The sequence below is a fragment of the Stegodyphus dumicola genome, chromosome 3 (genome assembly GCF_044657685.1).
Source record: "Stegodyphus dumicola isolate Sdum_Otavi_A_Nest chromosome 3, ASM4465768v1".
Lineage (NCBI taxonomy): Eukaryota > Metazoa > Arthropoda > Arachnida > Araneae > Eresidae > Stegodyphus > Stegodyphus dumicola.
In genome coordinates this window covers 83,022,828-83,047,646 of record NC_140770.1, presented here as the reverse complement: position 1 = coordinate 83,047,646, position 24,819 = coordinate 83,022,828, and the positions used below count along the sequence as shown (strand labels likewise).

General features: G+C 31.0%; 1 protein-coding gene across 2 annotated transcripts in view; it reads left to right on the top strand.

Moving 5' to 3' along the window:
• The window catches only part of LOC118195284 (phenazine biosynthesis-like domain-containing protein 1), a 78,582-nt gene that overhangs the window by 12,986 nt on the left and 40,777 nt on the right, over positions 1-24,819 (top strand). For both annotated transcript variants that reach the window (XM_085813038.1, XM_085813039.1), the window contains exons 3-4: positions 13,311-13,409; positions 20,651-20,763. In XM_085813038.1, coding sequence (XP_085669164.1) covers positions 13,311-13,409; positions 20,651-20,763 — 212 coding nt within the window. The remainder of the gene's footprint in view (positions 1-13,310; positions 13,410-20,650; positions 20,764-24,819) is intronic.

The window sequence follows — 24,819 nt, the reverse complement described above, 5'->3', positions numbered from 1 at the left end:
ACTGTTGTAAACGGAGTGAAAAAGAAACTAAATAAACATAATAATACCTACAAAGAGGTAAATATGGAGAAACAAAAGATAAAAGTTTGTTCTAAACGTGGAACATCTCACGAGTATAGAAAGTATCCAGCATATGGAAAAATCTGTCATAAGTGTAAAAAGGAAAATCATTTCGCGAATCTGTGTAAAAGCTATATAATACGAGGGCAATCCCCAAAAAAAGGTCTCCTAGATTTTTAGATATACAAAGAACCGTTTATTTTCTATAATTGCTACATCACTTTAAAGATTGCAGAATGCTTTATTTTTCAACATAATCGCCATTTTGGTCGATGCATTTTTGTAGACATTGTGGCAGTTTTACAATGCCCATGTCATACCAGCTTGCCGCCATGCCCTTTAGGAAGCATTGGGGAGCTTCAGGAGCATCCATATGATCCTCCGATCTTTACGCATTTTACGTACTCAACAATCCGGCAATTGATGGCCTCCCGCTCCTTTCTTCGTCATGAATTTCAGTACGACCGGCTCTAAACTCTCTACACCACTTGTGAGCGGGTTTGACATCCATGCACGACTGTCCATACACTTCTGTCAATAGGCGGTGAATTTCAACCGGTTTAATGCCTTTTGCGTTCAAAAATTGAATAACTGCGCGCACTTCGCACTTGGCGGTAACGTTTATTGGGAGCTCCATTTCGAATGGCTGCCAAGCCAAGACAGCATCCGAGCGAAGCGCCTGCGTGCTTATGTGGTAGCGGAGAAGGCACCACTCACAACAGTGTTGCCAACAACCGTATTAAAACTTTCTCTACGTCCCCAAAAAATAGGAGACCTTTTTTTTGGGGGATTGCCCTTGTAAAAAATGAAGCAGTCAAGGTAAACAAAAAAGATAGGCAAATTAAATTAATAAATCATGACTCTGAGGAAGAGTTAGAATTTTATGTCGGCACATTAAACCTTAATTCAGATAACAAGGAAGAGAAATGGACTGTTAATGTTAATGTAAATAAAAGTAAACTAAATTTTCAATTAGATACTGGAGCAATGGGCAATGTTATTTCTAAAAGCAAAGTGAAATTGCTAAATGATCTGATACAGAAGTCTTAAATTAAAAGATTAGTTTCATTCTCTGGGAATAAAATGGATACTTTAGGAAAAGTAGTACTTAACTGCCAATATGGAAAAAATAATTATGTTGTGGAATTCCAAGTTTGACAAAGAAGTACCTTCTATATTAGAATTAATATCATGTTTGCAACTAGGTTTGATTCAAAAAGTAATGTCTGTTTACACTGAAGACTTACTGAAGGAATGCAAAGATGTATTGAAGGCTTGAGTTGTTTGAATGGAGAATATAAAATCCTGTTAAAACAAGATGCAACACCAGTAATTCATCCTCCAAGAAAAATACCCATAGCTAGACGAGATAAAGTGAAGAAAAAATTACAAAGAATGGAAAATTTAAATGTTATTGAGAAAGTAAGAGAACCAACTGAATGGTAAATTCAATGGTCACAGTGTTCAAACCTAACAAAATAAGAATATGTTTAGATCCTAGAGATTTAAATAAAACTATAAAATGAGAACATTATCCTATATTAACCATTGGCAAAGTTGTCACTAGAATGCTAAAATATTTTCTGTTTTAGATGTTAATAGTGCTTTTTGGCAAATCCAGCTTGACGAAGAAGGTAGTAATTTGTGTACATTCAATATACCTTTTGGCAGATACAAATTTAAAAGATTACCTTTTGGCATATGTTCAGCTCCAGAAATTTGCCAAAGAAAATTAAGCCAAATAATAGAAGGTGTTGAATGTATTATAGATGATATTTTAATATGGGGATCTAATGAAAACGAACATGAGCTATGACTTAAAAACGTACTCCAGAGAGCACGAGAAAATAATTTGAAGTTCAATAAAGCTAAATGTAAAATAAAAGTTAATCGTGTGAATTATATAGGGCATGAGCTAAGTGAAAATAGACTAAAACCTGATTTTTCTAAAGTGGAAGTAATTGTTAAAATGCCAGGACCTACAGATGTGCCTTCGCTACAAAGATTTTTGGGAATGATAAATTATTTAGTCAAATTTATTCCTAACTTAACTATTATTACTGCACCATTAAGACAGTTACTTGAGAAAAATTTTCTCTGGCACTGGACTGAAAAACATCAAAACGCTTTCAAAACAGTTAAAGAATTGGTTGTAAAAGCACCCTATTAAAATTCTATGATGTTAATAAGGATGTAACTCTTTCAGTAGATGCAAGTTCTGAATGATTAGGTGCTGTTTTACTACAAGAAAACCAACCAATTGCTTTCGCTTCCAGAGCTCTAAAGAAAAGTCAGAAAAATTATGCTCAGATAGAAAAAAAGCTTCAGAACTCTTATTAACAATATAGCTATTACTTTTGGATGTTCTAAATTTCATCGATATATATATGGCAAGCATATTACAGTTGAAACTCATCATTAACCATTAGAAAGCATAACTAAAAAACCTCTTTTTAAAGCACGACAGCGATTGCAAAGAATGCTGTGAAATTTACAAAAATATGATTTAAATGTACAATACAAAAAGGGTAAAGTCTTATTAATAGCAGACACTTTGAGTAGAGCATATTTGAATACAACAGAAGAAGCTAATGATGAAGATACAAAATTTGTACGTTGATTCCATCATCTGATGACAAAATTTATGAACCGAAGAAAGAAAGTGAATGTGATGCTACACTATAGTGCTTAAAGAAATATATTCTGAGAGGTTGGCCAGAAAGGAAACATCAGGTGGAACCTCAAGTCAAAGTATTTTGGGACTACAGAGATGAGTTGACAATGGAAAATGACTTATTTTTCAAAGGAGGAAGGGTAATTATTCCTTTATCTATGCAAAAAGAGATGTTAAATTTAATTCATGAGAGTCATTTTGGTATAGAAAAATGTAAGAAAAGAACTAGAGATGTTTTGTTTTGGCCACTTATGAACAAGCAGATAGAAGATAAAATTTCAAAATGTCCTATATGTAATGAATACCAGAATAAAAACATAAGAGAGCCTATGATACCGCATGAAGTTCCCAATTTACCTTGGTATAAAGTTGCAACAGATTTATTTGAGATTAACAAAGATGTATACTTATTAATTGTAGATTACTATTCCAACTTTTTTGAAATCCCCAAACTACTGGATACTCGAAGTCAGACAGTGATCAGTTACATGAAATCTCATTTTGCAAGGTACGGTATACCATTGATAATGATATCTGATAATGGACTTCGGTTTGTAAGTTAAGAATTTGCAAAGAAATACCAATTTAAACATATAACAAGCAGTCCATACCATCCACAGTCGGATTAGCAGAGCGTTCAGTACAAACGACCAAGAATCTGCTAAAGAAAACTCAAGCAGATCATGCTGATCCTTATTTAGCATTGTTAGCTCATAGGAACACTCAAACTAATGAGATGTTAGGATCACCAGCTCAATGACTTATGAGTAGAAGAACAAGAATGATTCTTCCTACATCCGAAGAATTACTTAAACCTCAGGTTGTGAAAAATGTAAAAGAAAAAATCAACCAAGAAAGAACTAAGCAGAATTCGTATTATGATCGTCATACAAAATCATTATCATCACTTAATAAAGGAGATTGTGTTAGGGTATATCAAGATAATCACTGGAAACTAGCAGTTGTAGAAGAAGTATATAAAATGCCTAGATCATATATACTGAGATCAGGTGGATCAGTATTGAGAAGAAATAGAAAAGACATTAGAGAAAAGAGTTCAGCTGTATAAGAGAATATCAGAGGAACAGAACAAGGAGTTAATGCACAGAAAACAGATGTAAAAGGATATGATTCCACATATTCTCAAGGGCAAAGTTTAGAAAAACAACTACCAAATACTGCTAACTCAGAAACAAGGGATGTTGAGCAAAGAACTAGAAGTGGGAGAGTGATTAGAAAGCCGACCAGGTATTTGGACTGATTTTAGTTAAAAAAAAATTTTTTTTTTGAACTCTTTAAAAAAAACGGAAGATTTAGAGCTGATTTTAAGATAGCTTATTTAATAATTTGTAAATGGCAGCATTTAATATTTAGTAACTTGTAATTGGCAACACTTTAGATACTGATATGAAAATAGAACAATGCTGGTATTGCAGGTCTCTGTAATATTATACATTCTGTTATTATAAATAAATAGTTTATAAAAACTAAAAGTGCACCCTCATTATTGGTACTGATATTTTTTTTATTTTTTTTTTAAATTCTTCTAAAACTTGTAAATGAACAAATTGAACATTAGATGATTGCAAAATGGGCACAGTTTTAAGAACAAGTGAAACAAAATCACATTTGAAAGAAAATAGTTTTGTAATCAATACAGGCCTATTTTAATGCAAGGGCCATCTGGACACTCACATGGGATGTCTATTTATATTTCATTTCTGTGAATGGCTTAATAGGGGCCCATAATGCTCTTACAGTGGCACTGAATCTGTTACTGTCCTTTTGCAATTTTCTTCTCAAATACTAAAAGCTTTTGGATCCTGTCTTTGTAGAAATTACTACAGTTTAAGGTTGTGAGAAAGATTTTAACAGCTTCTTCAGAATCATGCTTCTTGAAATTCAAACTGTTCTGCAAGGGAAGGAGCAACATCTGGAATTATGGAGGATTCATCTTCCTTTCAATTTTCGCAACATTAACTTAGTCTAACTTAGTCTGTCATAGCTTGTGGTCTGACATTGTTGTGATTGATGTTGATGCCTTTTTTTTGAGTAACTGAAACTAGATGTTCTCTGTGAATTTCCATACTGAGTTTGTCAAGATGTCTATAGTGCAAGGACTCTCAACCGTGAGGAGGGGGATTCCCCTAGAGGAAAATTTTATAGTTTAAGGGAGGGATGCAGTCATCCTTTTTATTTATTTGTTAAATATTTAGTTTTATTTTATGAATATATTTAGTTTTATTTATGAAATATAACTTTTATTCTAGTATTTACTAACATTTTCTATACTTTTTGTTTAATTTATAGAACAAATTAAAAATAATGTAAATTTGATTGAATTTACAGGTGTTAGTTTTGAAGTTTTGGAAAGGAGGAGGGAATGATCTTTTAGCAATGGTGAAATGGGTGCATGGGGCTAAAAAGGTCATGGAGGTAGGAAGTAAGATGGAGTAGCCCTAAACATGGTTTTCTCAGAAATTTTCTCAGAATGGTTTAATTTGAATGAAATATTTTCGCAAGTTTTCGTTAATTACATTAGAAAAAAAATTTAAGGTAATTCGATTTTATTCGGTTAAGGTACAAAAATTAAGATAAAAGTTTATTGTATTATTAATATTAAAATTATGCATTATTTCTTTTCTATTTATAGAGCTTCTTCCTAAAATACTTTCTTAAATATGACATGATTTTTTGGCTTCTGAGGCATCTTTTAAATCGAAAAATATAAGTTAATTTATAATTAATGCTCTATTCGGTTCATTTTAAATTAGAGAATTATTAGAAATTAGCGAAATACTTTAAATAGTACTTAACTTTCTCTGAACATTTCTGAAAGGGAATAAAAGAAGTATTTTTTTAAGTATTATTTAAAACTTGTAACTGAGTTATTATAAAATGTAAGGGGAATAATTCTTTTAATTATACTTATCAGATTTTTTTTTACTATTAATTTCAACAATACATATTCCAAAACTCTTTATTACTTTCTTAGGTGCGCATCTCATAGCATTTGCTTTAGAATGCCTTTTAACAGATTGCTTTGCAGTACGAACTTTTACTTTTGGTTTTAACTTTTACCCTTGCCTGCATGAATGACGAAACACGAATTGAATGATTGGAGAGTTAGGTTTGGAGGCAACTTTCCCTTGATTAGTCTGTCTCCTGCCTACTCAACAGTCATTCACTTACGCATTTTTTAAAAAAATGTATGGATTAATTTTAATTTGCTAAATTAGTGAATTTATTTTCATGGATTGGTTTTGCACTTTATTTGCTTATGCTTCTGAATTTAAATGATATTGTAGATTAGTTTGAGAATTAAATCTTTTATATGTTTGCACTTTTTCAAAAAATTTTTTTAAAAATTATTTTGGCTTTTTTTATTTTAGTTTTAAATTTGCTTTTTTACTTTTATACGTGTTTGTTAAAATTAAAATTTTTTTAAATTTAAATTTCATTCCTTGAAGCAATGGCGCAAAGAATATTTAATTAAATTTGTATTTAAATTAAATTTATTTAATTAAATTCAATTTATTCTTATGAAACAATTTAGATAACATTTATAATCATTATAAATTAGATACATTTATTAATTAGATTTCTTCACAGTTGTTTATAAAGGAATATATTCTTCATTTCAAATACATTTATAAACAATTTAATGAATATTTATGTATTTTGTTAAAGGCAGATACATGCTTTTTGCACACACATGCATAAATATCCATGCATATTTCATATTTTTCAGTTCCGGCATGTGCAAATCTTTAATTTCTGTGCATTCACTATATTTTATTTTTAATTAACCCAAATAAGTAAAACGTGTAAGCCCAAAGGGATTATTTTTCAGATATATAAAATTAAAATGATGAGTTTAAAATGAGCAGCAGTAAAGCCTCTCTAAACAATTTTAAAAGGTACATGTTACAATATGGATGTGAAAAAAATGTATTTTATTTAAAACATTTTGGCGTTTGGAACATAAAATAAAAGTAGCAAATACTCTATCAAGTGTATCAAAAGACATATACAATTTTAAAGGTACCGTAAGGTATTTTTCATTCTTTAAGCATAACATTTTTGTTAAAATTTATATTTTTGTATTTCAACAGCTTAGAATTTTATAAAACAAATTCATAATCAAAATCGCTGTTGTTAGTTATCGAAAAATAACCTAGATGTGATTTTTGCGTAAATGTCACTAAACTATACAAATTTCTATTATTCATCATACTATGAATGTTTCTTTCATGCGAAAGTGTCCCTTTTTCGATTTGTATGGAATTGTCGTGTGTCGAAATACTATCAGAACACTGTCAAGCGAGCTTCTGAATGTAAACAAAGAACACCCCATCTGGTGACCGAAGCTTCGAAGCAGTGCTTCACTTCTAGTGCCGGTTGGCCACTCCTTCCTTTCTTACCTCCATGAAAAAGGTTGAGAACCACTGCTATAGTGTTTATTCTCCATGGCAATTTTTTCCGTGTAAGAGAAGTTTAAAGGAAATGATCTTCTTGCATTCCTTTCAGACAGATAGTACCATTTTTATTGTGGTAAGGCAGCTCTTTGATGGGGTTCTACTCCTTCATTTGCTTGTTTCTATCTCTCTTTCAATACATGTTATCTTATACGATTCATTTTTTGCTGTCTGTTTGAAATCTATCAAAAAACGGTTCTTTTTTGTGGTGCTCAACCAATAAAATGGCTGCAGAAACATGGACTAACTTACTCTTTTCGGTCAGAATCTGTGACACTCATGTATTGAGCTTGAAAATAAATTCAGATTTTTTAAACCATGAATACAGATTGAACTGTCATTTTTTAGCCTTTTAGCACTCTCCTCAATTGTAATACATGGGATACTTTCCATTAACAACTAATGCAATATTGTCCAGAGCAAAGTTTATCACCTAACTTAAAACCATGATTTTGAAATCTGCCAAATCACTTGCCCCCCCCGTATGAATAGGAGCATGATTCAATTCCTCACCAATGAATGTCTTTTGTTGCAGTTCTAACACTTTAGCAGAAATTTTGCTGCTTCTGAAAGTTTAAGAAATGACAATATTGTAAGAATTCTATGGGAGTAATTCTCTTTTTGTCAGTGATGGAGATAACCTGTGTCATGCTATATTAATGTGATTAAAGAAAACAAGCATCATTTGTTTGTTCACTATGAAAATTTTTAAGTTGAATTTTACATTTACTGTGGAATGTGAGATGTAGTTATGTGTGGACTTTGCTAAATTACACATGGCATGGGAAGCTATGGAAGCTTTGTAAAAAGTTAGAGGGCATTCTGTAGATCATCTCCATGCAGTCTAAATCTTGCAAGAGTTAAAGAGTATAGACCATAAACTAAAAGATGTCCCGTTCAATATTTTTCACCAATTCTGAGCAAATTGTCTCCAGCATGTGTTTGAGAAGTTAGTGCACTTCTGGAAAGGGCACATAGTTTTCGAAAAAGAAATTCACACCTAACCTTCTGATGACTGAGACTTTTAATATTGATCTTTGTAAATGAACTTTTGACTCGGCTGTCCTCGATTCTTTCTTTTATTGCTAAAAATAATAAAATAAAGGACTGATCTGACTAAAGCCATAAATATTAAATGAAATAACATCTACACAAATTAAAGTTTTGTGATTTGATATTTGATGAAATAATATTGTGATCAAATGCTGTTTTACACATATTTCAAGATGATAAATAAATTGAGATATTTGTGCTTCTCTTCTTTAAAATCAAGATATTTGTGTTTCCTTTCTTTAAAATCAAGATATTTGTGCTTCTTAGATAAAAGAAATGAAAAATTTTTTTTTGGGGGGGGTAGAGACGTGTTCACACTAGTTATACTATATGCTTTTTAGTTTGTATTTTCCTGCATACGTTTTTAAATTTATAGTTTTTAATCTGAAAATATGTACAATGAAACTTTGATTATCCATCAATTTCAGAATCTTCATCCAGGCAAAAAGTAGACACTATGCTATTTATGAATAACTGATAAGCAAAATCCATATCTGGTATAGTACATTGTATAGTACAGATAAAAAGCAAGAGTAGACTGGAAGCTTGGTTCCATCATAGCTCTTAAATTTGCTTCCTGTTGTATTTATTTAGTATATAATTTATGATACATTGCATTAGTGCCTTGCATGATGAATGCTTCAAACAAGAAACATCTAGCATAATAAACACAGGGATAAGTAGTGTCCCACTATGTGACTACAAAATGAATTTTGCTACATGTTAAATACAGTCAAAAGTCGTTAATTCGGACACCCATAATTCGGAATGATCTATAATCCGGACCTCAAAGCTAAAAACTTTCTGCGCATGCGCCGCGTTGACACATGCACATAGGCATTTACGCGTGCACGTAAGACCTCTTACTACTGCGCATTTGCGTGTGTGCAAGCGCAGAATACGTTTTCGTGTGCGCGTTTTATGTATAACGGACGGTGTAAGCTAAAATTATCTAATTATCTATTTCAGTTAATGTTGATGATTGCGTTGTTCCCTAATTTTTGAATTGGATCCGGCTTATTATTTTTTGCAGACTGTAAGAGCAATACTATAAAAGTAAACTTGAACTTTCGATTATGTCAAATAGAATTTTTGATTCTGGAGCTCCCAAAGGATCGTACAAAACGAAAGTATGTTTCGATGTCCATCAAACAAAAAGTGGAATTGCTGCAAAAAATGGATAAAGACATGAAGAATGTGACAGAGAGGTTAGTGAAAACGAAAAAATTTCGATTGACAAGTTAGTATTCTCGGCACAGCAATTAACAGGACTTGAACAGCGGAACTTTGAAAGCGAACAAAAAATTATGTCTGTTTATAGAATTAAAGAGAAAGTATTATCACATAAAACGAAGCAACTTAAACAACTTACATTGAAAGAAATGTTTAATAAAGTAAACAAATAAATATTAAGCTTTTTTTGTAAATTTTGATACCCTTTAGATCATAATTGTTCTTTATTTCATAAATTACGGTTTCATATTTTTAATTTTAGAATTTCTGCATGCCATCTTACGCGATTTAAACTGAGGATCTATAATCCAGAATCGTCGAAGTTCCGACGAGTCCGGATTAACGACTTTTGACTGTACTATATACTTTTTCTGTTTTAACCAATTATGAATTCCAAAGAATAAGTGTTTGTGCATAAGCAATGAAAATGAGCAGAGGAAGAGCAAGTTAACGTATTCCTTAATATTATTTTACCACTGAAGAATTGAGAGTTGTATCTAACAAGAGCAAAAGAAAGACAAAAGAAAATTTTTCTTATTTGTATGAAGTGAATTTAAAGTATCTATGCTTATTGCAGCTGTCAAGGACCTTCCAGAAAAATGATAATAGATTTAAGCTGTAACCAGATGATGGCATCTCATTCAGATTGAGATGAAGAGATTGCCTGATCTGTTCAATGAGCTATTTCAAGACATCTAAAAGAAGAATAAGAAGCAAATCATTTTGACAATTTCTTGAAACATAGACAGATATAAAAATTCGAAAATTAATGTGCAGGAAAGCCAAGGATAGCTGAATCTTTCATCTGCAATAAGAGAGTGGAAAGACTCAGATTAAAGTGGAAAATAATGTGCATATAAAGGTTTTTTAGTAATTAATAATTCGTAATTTTGTAGCATGTCCTACATTGATAGTGTTTTTAATGCTCTTTGAAACTGTCTATAATGCTTTATTATTTCATGCCAAGATAAGAAATAGATTATGGTTATTCCCAGAGTAAAATAATGTTCCTTGTATAAACAGTTAAAGTTTTTGTAACAAATGCAATCAAAGATGAACTTTCATATGTAATATGAGGCAGTGTCATATTTAAAATAAATCCATAATAATCTCTAGCCACAATATGATAAATATTAAATATCTTTTACTTTTTACCTATGGTAGTGTAATTTTCAATTAAATAAAATATGGTAATTTCTATTTTACTTATTGTGTTAACCAAAAGATAAATAAAAAAGCTCACTAAGTTCAGTCTTACGGAACAAGGCAATTGTTTGTCATTTCAGGTAGTGTTACCTAAACCAACAGGACAGTTAAAATACGTATGATGTTTGTATAGGTGTCTAAAGGCCTATGTAAATTGTCTATTGGGATTAAAATTTTAATTTTTCTTGATGAATTACAGACTAGGAGAAAACAAAATATAAATGTAACTGATTACTGTACTTATCATTTTGAAAATGTTGTCATTTTTGTGTATTTTAATAATGGGCACACTTTGAGAGCAATTTTGATCTGGATCTTGAGTAAAAGCAACTGCTGTATAGCATTATAGACACCATTTACAGCCTGAGGTATTCAATGCAGTTAGAAATGCATAATTTCCATTTCATTGCATCTAATTATTTTTGATGATTCATCAAAATTTTCATTTTCATTCATGAAATAATCTCCTGTTTCTATTACATTTCACATAACTATGCCAAATTTAATAACTTAAATCCTTTATCAGTCTAGCCCTAGCAATATTGTGTTCATTAAGAATAACATTCTAGCTTATAATTTCAAATATTGGAGAAAAAGCAATCTTGCTCTATTTGTACAATATAACCTACATTAAATTATGGTGTTTTGGTGCTTTCTTTTTTCTTTTCAAAAAGATCCACCCAATAAAAGAGGGAAGACCTCTTTTATTGGGTGGATTTAATTTTTCCACTGCATTGCCTGATTGGTTAATGGTTAGAAAAAGGTTAGATAATTAAGTTTCTTTTAACTTACTGTTTTAAAAAAAGGCTTCTTTTTCTGATTGTGTAAAGAACTCTTTGGTTCACGTAAAAAAATTTCAAATTTTATATAGGCACAGGTATAGTCCCACCACACTAACTGTTCTGTCTCACTTTTGAAGAACACCCCAGGAGGGTGATCTGAGTGTCTCCTACCCCACTTCCTCTACTATCAACCTGTCAAAAGGACTTTTGGCTCATCATGTATTTCAAGTGCTTCCTTTGCGCACGGATACTATATGCTTATAAATACCCATACCTTCTCCGAGATTCAAACTCGGTCTATCAGTATGGCAGTCAGCATCGCTAACCACTATAGAGGATGGGTGGCTTAAATTTTATATAAAAAGACCTCTTATTGAGAGCTCAAACATATTGTGTGGCAATTTGAACATGAGACTGACTGCATGAGACAAAATGTAGAGCTGAAATTGAATAACTAATAACTAGAAAAGATACTAAATTTCTTTGGAAGTTATAATCAAAGCCATATTTCTAAGTCATATTTTAAAATAAGAAGTAAGTCTTACTGCCATTTATAATATTGCACTGCCAACCTATATGATTGCTGCCATTGAAAGAGGCAAATTTCCAGAATAATATCATTATAGATAAGATTTATTATTGAAGAACTTGTGTCCTATGAACAATGTCTTACGGCTACAGTTTATTTAAATATTCTAAACTTTCTGTATTAGAAATATTCTATAAAACCGAAATGCTGAGAAGAGTACACCTGGTTTCTCTTTTTATGATTATGTTCCTCGTCTCAAAAGTTGTTCCTGAATAGTTTTTGGCGACAAAACACATTTGCATTTTGTCAATCCCTACTCTGTGAGTGATGTGACTTTATGTAAGATTTTCCTCAACATTTAAATAGTATTATTTGATGATGCTTTCACTACCCAATAAAATGTTATTAACATTTAAACAATATTCCTTTAACTACTCCTAGCAGTGATTGAGTGATTTCACAGCTAAGGTTTAGAGGCTCACAAATTAGGGGAAGTTACTCTGAATAACTCAAGATTGGTAACTTACTACAGTAACTTATTTTATAATAATAATAATCATTATTATTTATTTATTTATTTTTCAATTTCCAATGGCAGATGAACAGTTACAGGAAAAAACAAGAACAAAGAACATAGAATACAGCAACACAATGGGAAGATAAAACAAAAAAACAGCTGTAAAAAAGTCCATTAATCTAACATATCTCTTGCCTCCCATTAACGCTTGGCGAGAAAATTTTTGCGCAAAGTAGGACAGTGGGTTAGATGTGTGGCATCCATCACCTCTCCAGAGCTGCACAGAGTGCATATTGGAGAAGGAACAATTTTGAATCTATGAAGATGATATTGTAGGCAGTTATGTCCGGTGGCAAGGCGGAATTCAGCGACTGCTCTATGCCTTGGGCCATTACACAAATTCGGGATAATTCTTCCAAGATTTATGAGAAACACGATGATAGAGATCTTCCTGAATACGTACTTTGAAAGATCTTTTAATAAGATCCTTAACAATATGGAAAGGCAAAGGACAAGAAATATTCTGAGGCTTTGTAGATAATGTCGACAATCCAATACGTCCTATGATATGGGATTTTTATCTGAAACATATTATAATTATTACTTTTTATTATCTAGCACTTGTTTTTTTCGTTTTGGCACACAGTATGCATAATTTCATTATTCAAAATTTTCAGAGTTGCACTTTTTAAAAATTATGATTTTGTGTTATTACATTTCTTTTGGTATTTTTGTCGTACTGGACAAAATTTGAATAAAATTGTATTTTTTCTCTCAGGTAAACGATTTGCTCTGCAGTGGTATACGCCCAAGTGTGAAGTTCGCCTTTGTGGTCATGCAACAGTAGCTTCAGCTGCAGTTCTTTTTTCTGCATGCAGTAAGTGATATCTTTATTTTTTTCCAATCTGAATAAAAATCTTTGCAAAATTGTAATTTATAGATAAGCCAGTTACTGCAATAATACTCATTATGTTGCTGCATTAATTTAAATTGAATGTAATAGTTTCATAAGAATTAGTACTTTAGTGATTAATGACAAATGATTTGAACAAATGGTTCTAACAGGGATGAGGAAAAGTAGATGGAGCCCAAGTATTTCACCTATGGATTTATGGTATTGTTCCATCGCATTACTGTATTAGCACAACATCCATCACTGGGCACACAGCACTCCGCCTCGAGAACTGACTCAGCTAGGAATCCACCACACAGAGTGCAGCATTCTCACCTTTCTCCTACTGGATGGTCCCTCCATGCTGCCAGTCTCCATCGTGTATTCTGCATTTCTTTATATACATTTCTAACTATTTTATTTTGAAATACTAATTGGTATTTTGGTAGTGGTTTAATGTCTATTTATATTTTGTTGTTCATAGGTACGCTTTTTATTCGTTTCATAGAGAATCCTATTGGATGTATGTATAAATATTCCATTTCATCAGTTTTGTCACATCTCTAGTCTGTCATATGCCAAGAGCTGCATCATTTTCTAGATTTTTAGTCTTGATTACTTCATACTCAGGATATATCTGATATTATCTGGTTTGCATTGCTGCCTGGTATTGGAGTGGTTTTCTTTTATGAATTGACAGCTACATATATAATGCATGGGGTCACCCTTTTCCCATGTATGCATATATCTGTTTCATTTAGATTTTGAGCAAAATAGTATGTGGAAAATTGGCCATGTCCTGTTATGAAGAGATTTATCAAGAAAAATATGTGATCATAGGAGAGAGACTTGAACATTTTATATACTCTTCTTCTTTTTTATGCTTCATTCCATTTGTTTTTCCAGATTTTAAGTATTCTTTTTCTAGAGGAGCTCTTGATATGCGTTCCTGGGAGTAATATTTCTATAGTAGGCAGTGATTCATTTTGTGCCACTTTTTTAGCAAGAAGTGGCACAAAACTGCTTTTTCTGCTAGAAGAAGTATCTGCTTTTTCATTATATGCTTGACCAGCATGGGCTTTTGTCCATTTTATTACTATTTTAATACTGCCAATTTTCAGTGCTAGATCGTGAATCTGTTGTACAATTGGAGATTTATTTCTGTAATCTGCAGTTGCCTAAATTGCTGCATGACTATTATAAAAATGCTAATTAGGTTGATGTTTTGATGTGTTATCCAGATAATTGTTTGTTTCATAGCTAGCTGTCAGCTCGGTTTGGAATATACTGTTATATTCCTGCAGGTGGCCTTTCTAGGTTTCTTCTTCAAGTTCTAAAATCAGAATAACATGGGTATTCACGACTTTCAACAAGATTACTGCTAATTTTCTGCAACTATTACTGCTACAACTGCTAATTTTCTACCCATCTGTATAGGCCATTGGGTTTTCCATTACTGCTTTAATTTCTGCTTTGATATCAGCTTTAGTATTCGAATCTGATGCTGGGTCCTACCATTTATGTTCTTTGGAAATTCATAATGTAATGGATTAATTTCTTGATCATTAATATATCATAGTTTTTTTTTTTTTTTTTTTTTTTTTTTTTTTTTTTTACCTGTAGATTTTTCTGAGCCAGCTTTCTCTTCTGCTCAAATGTGCAGTAGGGGAATATCTTTTAGTAAACATAAGGTGGCAGTTGGTGTAGTACAGAACGGTTTTGTTATTTGGAGGAAGAATGATCATTGGATTGAAGCCAGTGTCCTTTATTTGTGTGCATTCTTTGGGTGTGCCCAAATAGCTGCTGTGTAAAGCACCATGTTTTCAATTACTGTATGATAAAGGCTGTTTTGTATTTTTAACTGAAGTTACCACATTGATCCCTGTATTCTGGAAAGGGCTCTTGAAATTTCTTGGAATTATTTTAAGGTGTGGTATCCAGAGAGCTTGGGTTCTGTTAGGAAGCCTAATATATATTTTCCTGAGCTATTTTAATTTTTCTGTTTATTGATGTTTATACAAGAATTGTGTTGCATAGTTTTGCCTGGTTCGGGAATTAAAACAATTTTTGATTTCATTTCTAAGATAAATCATTTTTGTTTATTGTAGAGATCACTGAATTCTGAAAGGGTATCATTACAGTTATGCTTCAGAATACCCCTTGAATGTCCTTTCATAACAAAGGCTACATCGTCTGTAAATGCAATCATCTTCACATGTTCCTTCCATTTACAGAAAGTAATCTTGTTGAATGTAATGTTCCACAGATTTGTGCTAAGGCTAGAACCATGAGGATACTTCTTGATTGTTTTATTTCAATTAGTAAGTTATTATTTATGATGATGCTAGATATATTTTAGAAATAAATTTTGTCTATGGTGGCTCTTTCTAAAACTTTCTCTACTGCAGGAAGTAGGTTAATTGGATGAAAACAACTGGATCTGATGGGTTTCTGTTAAATTTTTTGAATAATATCATTTGCCTTATTTTAATGCATTATGGAAACATAGGATGGTTTAGACATTATTTAAATATTTTGAAAAAAATGTTGGGAACTGCATGATTGACTATTTTTATAATTCTGTTGTGAAATAAACTAGTGAACATCAAACAAAAAAGCACCAACAGCTGTGGTGCTTTCTCATTTGATAAGTTCAAGATTGAGATCTTGAATCTCATACAGTGTTATTTCATAAGTATGTGAGATTTCTGATTGCTTGAAATTTTTGTCGTCTGTTGTGTCTGGGAAAGAAATATTATTTCTAATTACTGTATGTTCTAAAAGATCATCTACTGGAGAATCTGTAAGAAATGCTGCATCGAATATTTTGTTCAGTACAAGAACTGTTACATTTTCAATTGGATTTTCTCCTGAAAGGAGGTCTTATAGAGGGTGACATTAGTTGGTTAATATGTTTTACTTGTGGCCATTTTATAAAGTTGGCCTTAAATCTTATTGCTGTTAGTGCAAAATATTTTCCAGCTTCTCATTTTTGCATTTCTTATCCTTCTTTTTTGGAATGCTAATTGGGCTTTATGCAGGCTGCTTTTTCTGTTCATCTGGAATATTTTTCATTTTACTTCTTAGGACTTTTGTGAGGTTTATAGCCTCTTAAGTTCTTTAGTACAATGCTTCAGGATTTCCATTGCTTTGGTTTTCTTGTCATTAGTTCTTAGCTTGAATGTGTTAAACACTGTCTCTTATATTATTCTTATTATTATTACTCTCTTGCTTTCTCAGTAGAGTCAGCATGTGTACATTAGTCTTGGAGGTATTCTGCATATTTCAATCTCATTTTCCTTTCAAACTGTCTGCTTTTGTTTTTGAGATTACAAATTATTTTTTGTAAGTTTTTGTATCACATCTTCTTCAATTGTAAATGAAATGTATTTGTTATCTCGATAATATAGGATTTTCCAGTTACTGATTTTGTTTGTGATTCAATTTGTAGTTAAAATCAGCTCTGGCCATCCTCTTCAACTGGTTATCTCAAATGTGGGTATATCTGGAATTGTGATATGAATTTATAAGAAGTTTGCTGTGATATTCTGTCCTCTTGGATCTATAACATTATAGTATCATATCTAGTAGTGTGTACTGAAGTCGTCTGTAATGATATGATTCGTGTTGGAAAGCTTTTCAGGATTGTTTCCAGTCTTTGTAGATGTGGATCTACATCTTCTTGTGGGGAGCAGTAGACTGGAAAAAATATTAATTGTTCATTACTACTATTGATGTTGACTACTATTAAATTCTTTATGGCTGAAGATTATTGTAGGAGACCACTTCACATTGGTAATAGCTATTATTGCTTCAGGATTTCCATTTCATCATTGGTAGTGTGCTGGAATATTCACCAAAGTAGAGGCATAAACAAACTTCTCCCTTTACACAATAAGGCTCTGTTGCAGACATAATGTTATGGTAAATGTTTATAGTGAATTTGTCGAGTCCTTCAAAAGCTTTTTTGATTCTTGCTAGATTTACTGTAGAATTTGATATGCTTAGTTTTTGAGCTGTGACTTAGTGTGGTGGAGAGATGCTAGGAGCATTATAGATATACTGGAAATTTGTTAGGAAAGAGTCATTAATTGCTTCTGAAGATATGTGATTTGTTGTGCTTACCTTAAGAAAATATATGGTGTTAAAAGTATTAATATCTGGCATTTGGGAGTTTTGTACTATTGTGGTAGGTGGGAGATTTAGGTGCAATTGAGAAATGATTGTTTCTTCTGGTTAACATTTTTAGTTTAAAAAAAAAAAATCTGTAATCTGTTCTTTCTTTTAACTTTTTTTCACTTGTCGAAGGTATGCTAAGCAATTTGGTTCATATGAACAGTCTTGGATTTGGGAGGAGGGTAAGCAACCAGATGAGATGATTGGCAAAATATGTGGCTATGAAAGCCCTTCTAATGAATTTACCAGAAGTAGTAAAATTCTTGAAAGAAATTAGATATTTCTTTTGATGCTGAATCGGTATGAGGTAGGACATCTGCTACATGCTGTCACGAATTTTGAATTTACTATCAATTTGACAATTTGGGCTAATTTTCTTTGAGAAATCAATTGAGTAAATATTGGAATTCATAAGAAAGATATTATTCTCATGCGCTGCCTCCCATTAATGGAAGATCTGACTAAAACTTTGCAAAAAATGAGATAAAATCATATGGAATATTTTATAGAAGAATCTAAGATAATAGCCAAAAAACTGAAGTAAAGCCTATTCTGGAAAAAATTTCTTAAACCCAAAAAGCAATTTGGTGAATTTTGCAAGGACAAATCATGGATACATCAGTCCATTTAGCTATTTTCTAAGGAAATAAAGATTGTATTTGATTGAATCTTATCAAATTAAAATGAGGGTTGACAGCACTACTACACTAAATTCAAATTTTGCATTTCTCAATGGTCGGGAAATATTGAGTATGTTGACTGAAGAATGAAGCATATCTTGCACGAAAACATGAGTGAGACCTAAAGACACTCATTATTTGGTTACATCTCTTGCAAAAATCTACACCTGTGACTTGCTAGATGCCTTTTATAATATTTTTATTTCCTTTTACAATATCTGTATTGTACTGTGGATGTACTCTACACTTCCAATCACATCTGCAACCTGTGAGAGAAGTTTTAGCAAATTAAAACTTGTTAAAAAATTTGTGCAATCATTGATGAGCTACGAGCTTTTGTCAAGTCTCATGATTCTGGCAGTTGAAAATCAAACCATACACATCAAGTTAATTATAATGATGCTATAGACTTATTTGCAGAACAAAAGGCTTGCAGTTACTTTGCAATTTTAATTATTGCTACTAATTCCGTAATACTTTAGTGTTGTTAATAGACAGGGTAAGAACTTAAAATAGGGAGTATGTATACTAACCTTTTCCTTTTAGTGAGAGCCTGTGGTCTATATGTAATATCCTTATTGGCCAAGCTGTAAAAGCCACTGAACACTGGTTTAGTTCAGAGGTTTGAATCCCGATAATCATGCCTGCATGGCCGTTTTTGATGTTTTTTCTTTGTATAATGTGGATGCGGTTTCCCTTTAAAAGTTCTTCAAGGGGCATCCTTCTCTTTCCATGTATAACATAATGGTGGAACACATAATAAATAAAAAAATAGCCTCACCAAGAGCTGAGTAGTTAAGACCACTGAATACTGGTAGTTCAACTTGGCTTGTGTTGAAAACTAGGCAATCAGGCTGGTTACATGGTTTGTTTTCATGGATTTTCCCATGTGTAACATGAATACAGTTTCTCTTAAAAATCCTGAAGTGCATCCCTCCATTTAGGCCAATAGCCCTTGTGACTTTGCCATATTCAAATAATCCAATGCCAACTTATACTCAAGGCCTGCCAGTGTGAAAATATTCTTTTGTGTTTTCGGTGGCTTCCATGAAATTTCTACTGATTGCAAGATGGCGCTTTTCATCTGCTACTCTTTGCGATTTTTACAATGAGCAGAAATGTACCAGAAACAAATATTGTCTTGTTATATGAAAAATTTAAAAATGATTAATCTGTAGTGGTCAGAAATTATACATTTCATTTTAAGAAAATATTTTTATTTAGAAAGAAAGCATGAAATTTCAAGTTACCCCACTTTTTTTCATATATAAACGCCAGCTACTTTATCCCGATTTTAATTCCTACTTGCATCTAGATAACGCTGTTTTGAATTGTGCTTGTTAGAACTATTTATTCTAATTTAAAGTTGGCCTTACCTGTACCAAAGCACGGTGCTTCTTTCTTCTCGGACTGCCTAATTTCTCGTTAAGAGAATTTTCTCATTCATTTTCTCATTACCATGCCCATTGTGGAATTCATTCATGTGTGTGGGTAAGTACTGCAGTTGCAGTAATGGCCTGCATAAATTACTTAAGTATCAAGGTATCAAGTATAAAGTTGAAAGTATATGAATTTTCCTGACTTACTGAGTTAAAATTAAATTAAAAAAAATAAAAATATACAAGTGTGCTGATTTACAGCAATTTAAAATGTAAAATATATTAGAATTTGTGAAAGTATTTATTTAGCATATATTCTGAAAATATTTAGAGTATTTCTTTATGCGAACACTCAGGTCTAATTAAAATGATATTTAACATCACAAATTTTAGGAAGAATGGTCTAGCATTAATGCTTGCAATAACTGCAGTTATTCTTTCCTCAGTGGACATAATTCTGAATATTTGTATTGTGATTCATAGCTTTTATCTGATCAGGGAAGGCTAGTGGAATCAAGTTTTAGGCTTTGAAGAACCAAGGAATATGTCTCATTTCTGTATGTATCATCCCAAAGAACAAATGTTTAACACATCTTGTGCAGTTATGACAATCTGCAATTATATTTTATATTCATTTGAATTTTTTCATATTCGAGTTGCTAGACAGAAACATGTTTTCATGGCACTATTATTAGCAGAGAGATTCATTATATTTTGAATGCCTTGTGTTTAATATCATTATTTTCTAATTTTTGTGTGATTATGACATGAAATGGTTGCATCTGCAAATTCTATTGGTCACCAGAACATGTCTGTTTCCAAAAGAAGTTCTCACCCCCTGTGTAGTCTATTTACAGTAGTTTAAGTTATGCAGCATTTATTCATTAGTGAACATATTTTACATTATGTTAAATGTCTGTTTAGAAAAGGTAATAAATTTATTATTAACTGCTTTCTGAAATTTTTGAATTTTATAAATTTTATTTTGCAGATAATCATTCTGAAACATTGGAGTTTGAAACTGCATGTGGCATCTTAACTGCTAAAAAGTTACATAATGGAAACATACAAATTAATTTACCAGCATATGAATCAAAAACTTTGGTTAGTTTTTTGTTATTTTGTATTTATTGATCTCTCCTCTTCCCCCAAAAAAGTTAATACAAACTTCTTTTGTCAGTTGAAGTAAAAATAAATTTGATAAAATACTTCTAATATTTTGATACTCTCCATCGATTTAAAAAATAAATTAAAAGTTAAATTTTTAAAATAATTATATTTATAACTGTTTTATTACTAATTAAATGTTAGTTGCTCATCTTCAGAGTTATTAATTATCTGAGAAGAGGCTTAGAAATTAGTAAGAATTTCCAGACTTGTTTGACCAAAATTTAGGAGAAATTTCTTTCATAATTTTATTGAAAATGTTATTAAAAAGAAAATTATCATATAAGTAGTCATTCAGGATTCTAACACAAATTTATTTATGTATGAATATATATATACATATAAACAAGATAACTATTGTAAATGCCACAAGCTTAAAACTATCAAAGAAGGTACCGAAGCAGATTACCTTGATTTACAGATTTACATTCTCAGCAATATTATTCTATTTGATAAAAGAAGACTTTTAGTTTCAAAATAATTAACCTAACTAATGGGAATTCTGATATCTCAAGAAAAATTATTGCTAACACTATAATTAATCAAACAAACAGAATAAAAAATATTTGTAATAACAGCAATGAGTGAAATTAGGCATTATTGTCAAAGTTCTAACATTGGTTTTAATTTAGATTAATTAGATTGTCTAATAGTTCTCTTTCATTAACAAAATGGGCTTATTTCAGCTTCCAAGTTCCAAGAAAGCCTGCTTGAGTTCTTTAGTCTGTAACATTTGACAACTTCTTTCATTTTCTGCCATTATTGTCCTTTAATTTACCTAAACATGTTTTCTAAATTCCTGTTTGCAATTCTTTAAGTGTACTTACAACTTATTATCCAGGTAATTTCGTGTTTTCCCTTCATTTTTACTTTTACATCTTTTATGTTACAATAATTCAATAATACTTTTCTTCTCTCTCTCTCTCTATTTTTTTTATTCTTTATTTTATATTTTTATATCAAATTTTTTTTCATATATCATTTATTCTTGCATATGTTGGATTACTTCTGTTCTGTTTTACATGTTTTTTAGACTTGGTCCACTCACATTAAAAAAAAAAAAAAAAAATAATAATAATAATAATAATAAAACAGTTTTTTTTTCCCCATGTTCATGATTTATACTATTATTTTTTTTTACCCAGCTTGTATGTTTTCAAAATTTGCATATAATTTTCTTATTTCCAATTTTGGATTTTTTTTAATTGCATTTGATTGTGTTTCTAAAAGTATTGGATTATTATTTTTGCAGGTTTTATTTGGATTTGTTCTACTCAAACAATTTTTTTTTAAATTCATCTGTTATTTCAAAATTTTTTTGAATTTGTTTTTGATGTTATAATTTTGCATTTTGGGGACTGCTTTCTTCGGCATGTAGGGCTTGGACTGATAAAGGCACAGATTATTTTGATTGTTTTTTTTTAATTTGTGTCTTTATTGATTCAGTAACAAGCTGTTTTAATCTATTTACTTTTTTGTTATATTCAATCCCCCAATAATGACGCAGTAAAAGTAATTAATGTAAATTTAATTTTCTTATTTGGTTTTTGGCATATTTTACATTCCTATTTCTTGCAGTTTACCATAGTGCACTTGTTTTTTTTTTTTTTTTTATTTTGCTTGCAATTTATTCTGTATTGAACATGAGCTGAATTTTAAACGTATTTTTTAATTTTATTTTGAAGTATAATATGTATTATATATATATACATACAGAGAGAGAGAGAGAGTAAAAGAAATGTTGCAAAAACACAATGAATAAATTCATATACTTTTTGGAATAGGAAGAATTTGATACTGTAGAGCAAAGCAAAGTGTTACATTTCTGATAGCATCTTATCAGGAGGGTTATTGCTGCAAGAAGTGCAACAGATAGCGATGTTTCTTAAATATTCAATGAACAATTTAATAAGGCTGAAAGTAATTTTTTATAATAAATAAATTAGGTAAGTAAATTAAATGAATTTTAATTTTTCATTGCATGAATGGGCATGAAATATTGGTCTTATTAGAACAATTAGATCGAGTGAAATTGCTAATCATATGGCTTATATCCAACCATATAAGTAATTATTTTTTAATAAAAATTGTCAAAGTGAATATCTGTTGTAAAACAAATTACTGAAAAAAGAAAGCTGGATTTTGAAAATTTTATTAATTTCAAATTTTGTGTTGCTATAAAACCAAATAATTGTTAAAATAATAATGCAAAATAATTTTAGAACAAAGGTGATTTAAAATGCACATAATTTTTATCTAAAACTGTAATAAACTTAATAAAATAAAAAAAGCGAATAAATAAAGCAAACAGAAAGTTACTTCATGTACAGCAACCTATCTACCTTAAGTAGATTCCAAGCTTAAGTAATTTTGACTTTGAAACCTATTTAGGGTAAGAATTTTTGTTCTTATATCACGCTTTCAGCCATGTTGCTTCATTTCATTGTTCTAACAGAACTGATATTTCATAGCCATGTATGGATTGAACTAAATTAATCAACAATTTAAGTTAATTTACTTGTATTTACTATTTAATTTTAGGGTAATTTAACTGATTTGCTTATCACTGAATACTGCTTTTAGCCATATTAGTTTTTTCATTGGACAGTTCAAAAACATTGTTATCTGTGGCACTTTTCATGGCACCAACTTCCTGATGATACGTTACAAGAAGTGTAATGCTTCATTTTTTTTTTTTTTTAATTTACTTGGATTTTACTTTCATTTTTGCTCTGAAATGTTAATACAGTCAAAAGTCGTTAATCCGGACTCGTCGGGACTTCGGCGATTCCGGATTATAGATCATCAGTTTAAATCTGGTAAAATGGCATGCAGAAATTATAAAATTAAAAATATGAAACCGTAATTTACGAAATAAAGAACAATTATGATCTAAAGGGTATCAAAATTTACAAAAAAAAAAGCTTAATATTTATTTGTTTACTTTATTAAACATTTCTTTCAATGTAAGTTGTTTAAGCTGCTTCGTTTTTTATGTGATAATACATTCTCTTTAATTCTATAAACAGACATAATTTCTTGTTCAGTTACAAAGTTCCGCTGTTCAAGTCCTATAATTGCTGTGTCGAGTATACCGACTAATTTGTCAATCGAAATTTTTCGTTTTCAATAACCTCTGTCACTTTCTTCACTATTGGAAGCGAATTATAATGACGAGGCATGGCATTTGATTTAAATCATATCAAAGACGGAGTACATCGAGATGAAATACTACATTGAGTAAGCAATTATAAGCCAAATAAAATAAAAACATCTGCCTTTAAGATAAGGATAGTGCTGACAAATCAACTTCCAATTCATTGCACGCCACTGCGTTAAAGATAAACAAAGTTTAGATAAACAAACGTTAAAGTTTAGATAAACAAAGGATATGCCTTTATCGATTTTTTGCAGCAATTCCACTTTTTGTTTAATGGACTCCGAAAGATACTTTCGCTTTGTATATCCTTTACATATTAGTAAATATATATCGGAAATTCTGTTTGACATAATCGAAAGTTCAAGCTTACTTTTATAAAATTGCTCTAACAGTCTGCAAAAAATAATAATCCGGATCCAATTCGAAGATTAAGGAACAACACAATCTGCAACATTAACTGAAATAGATAATTAGATAATTTTAGCTTAGCTTATCCCGTCCGTTATACATTAAACGAGCATTCGTAAACGTATTTTGCGCACGCGCACACGCAAATTCGCAGCGGTAAAGGTCTTACGTGCATGCGTCGCAGAAAGTTTGTAGCTTTGAGGTCCGGATTATAGATCATTCCGGATTATGGGTGTCCGAATTAACGACTTTTGACTGTATTTGGTTTTCGCTATATTAATTTCTTATTGTTTTAGAAAAGTTTGAATTTATTTATTAAATTTTTACAAACTTTCTTTTATAGTTGTCACTAAGTTTATTGCATCTTTTAGCATATTATTTTGTTGAAGGTTTTTATTTTTCAGTTCTTAATTTATTATATATAT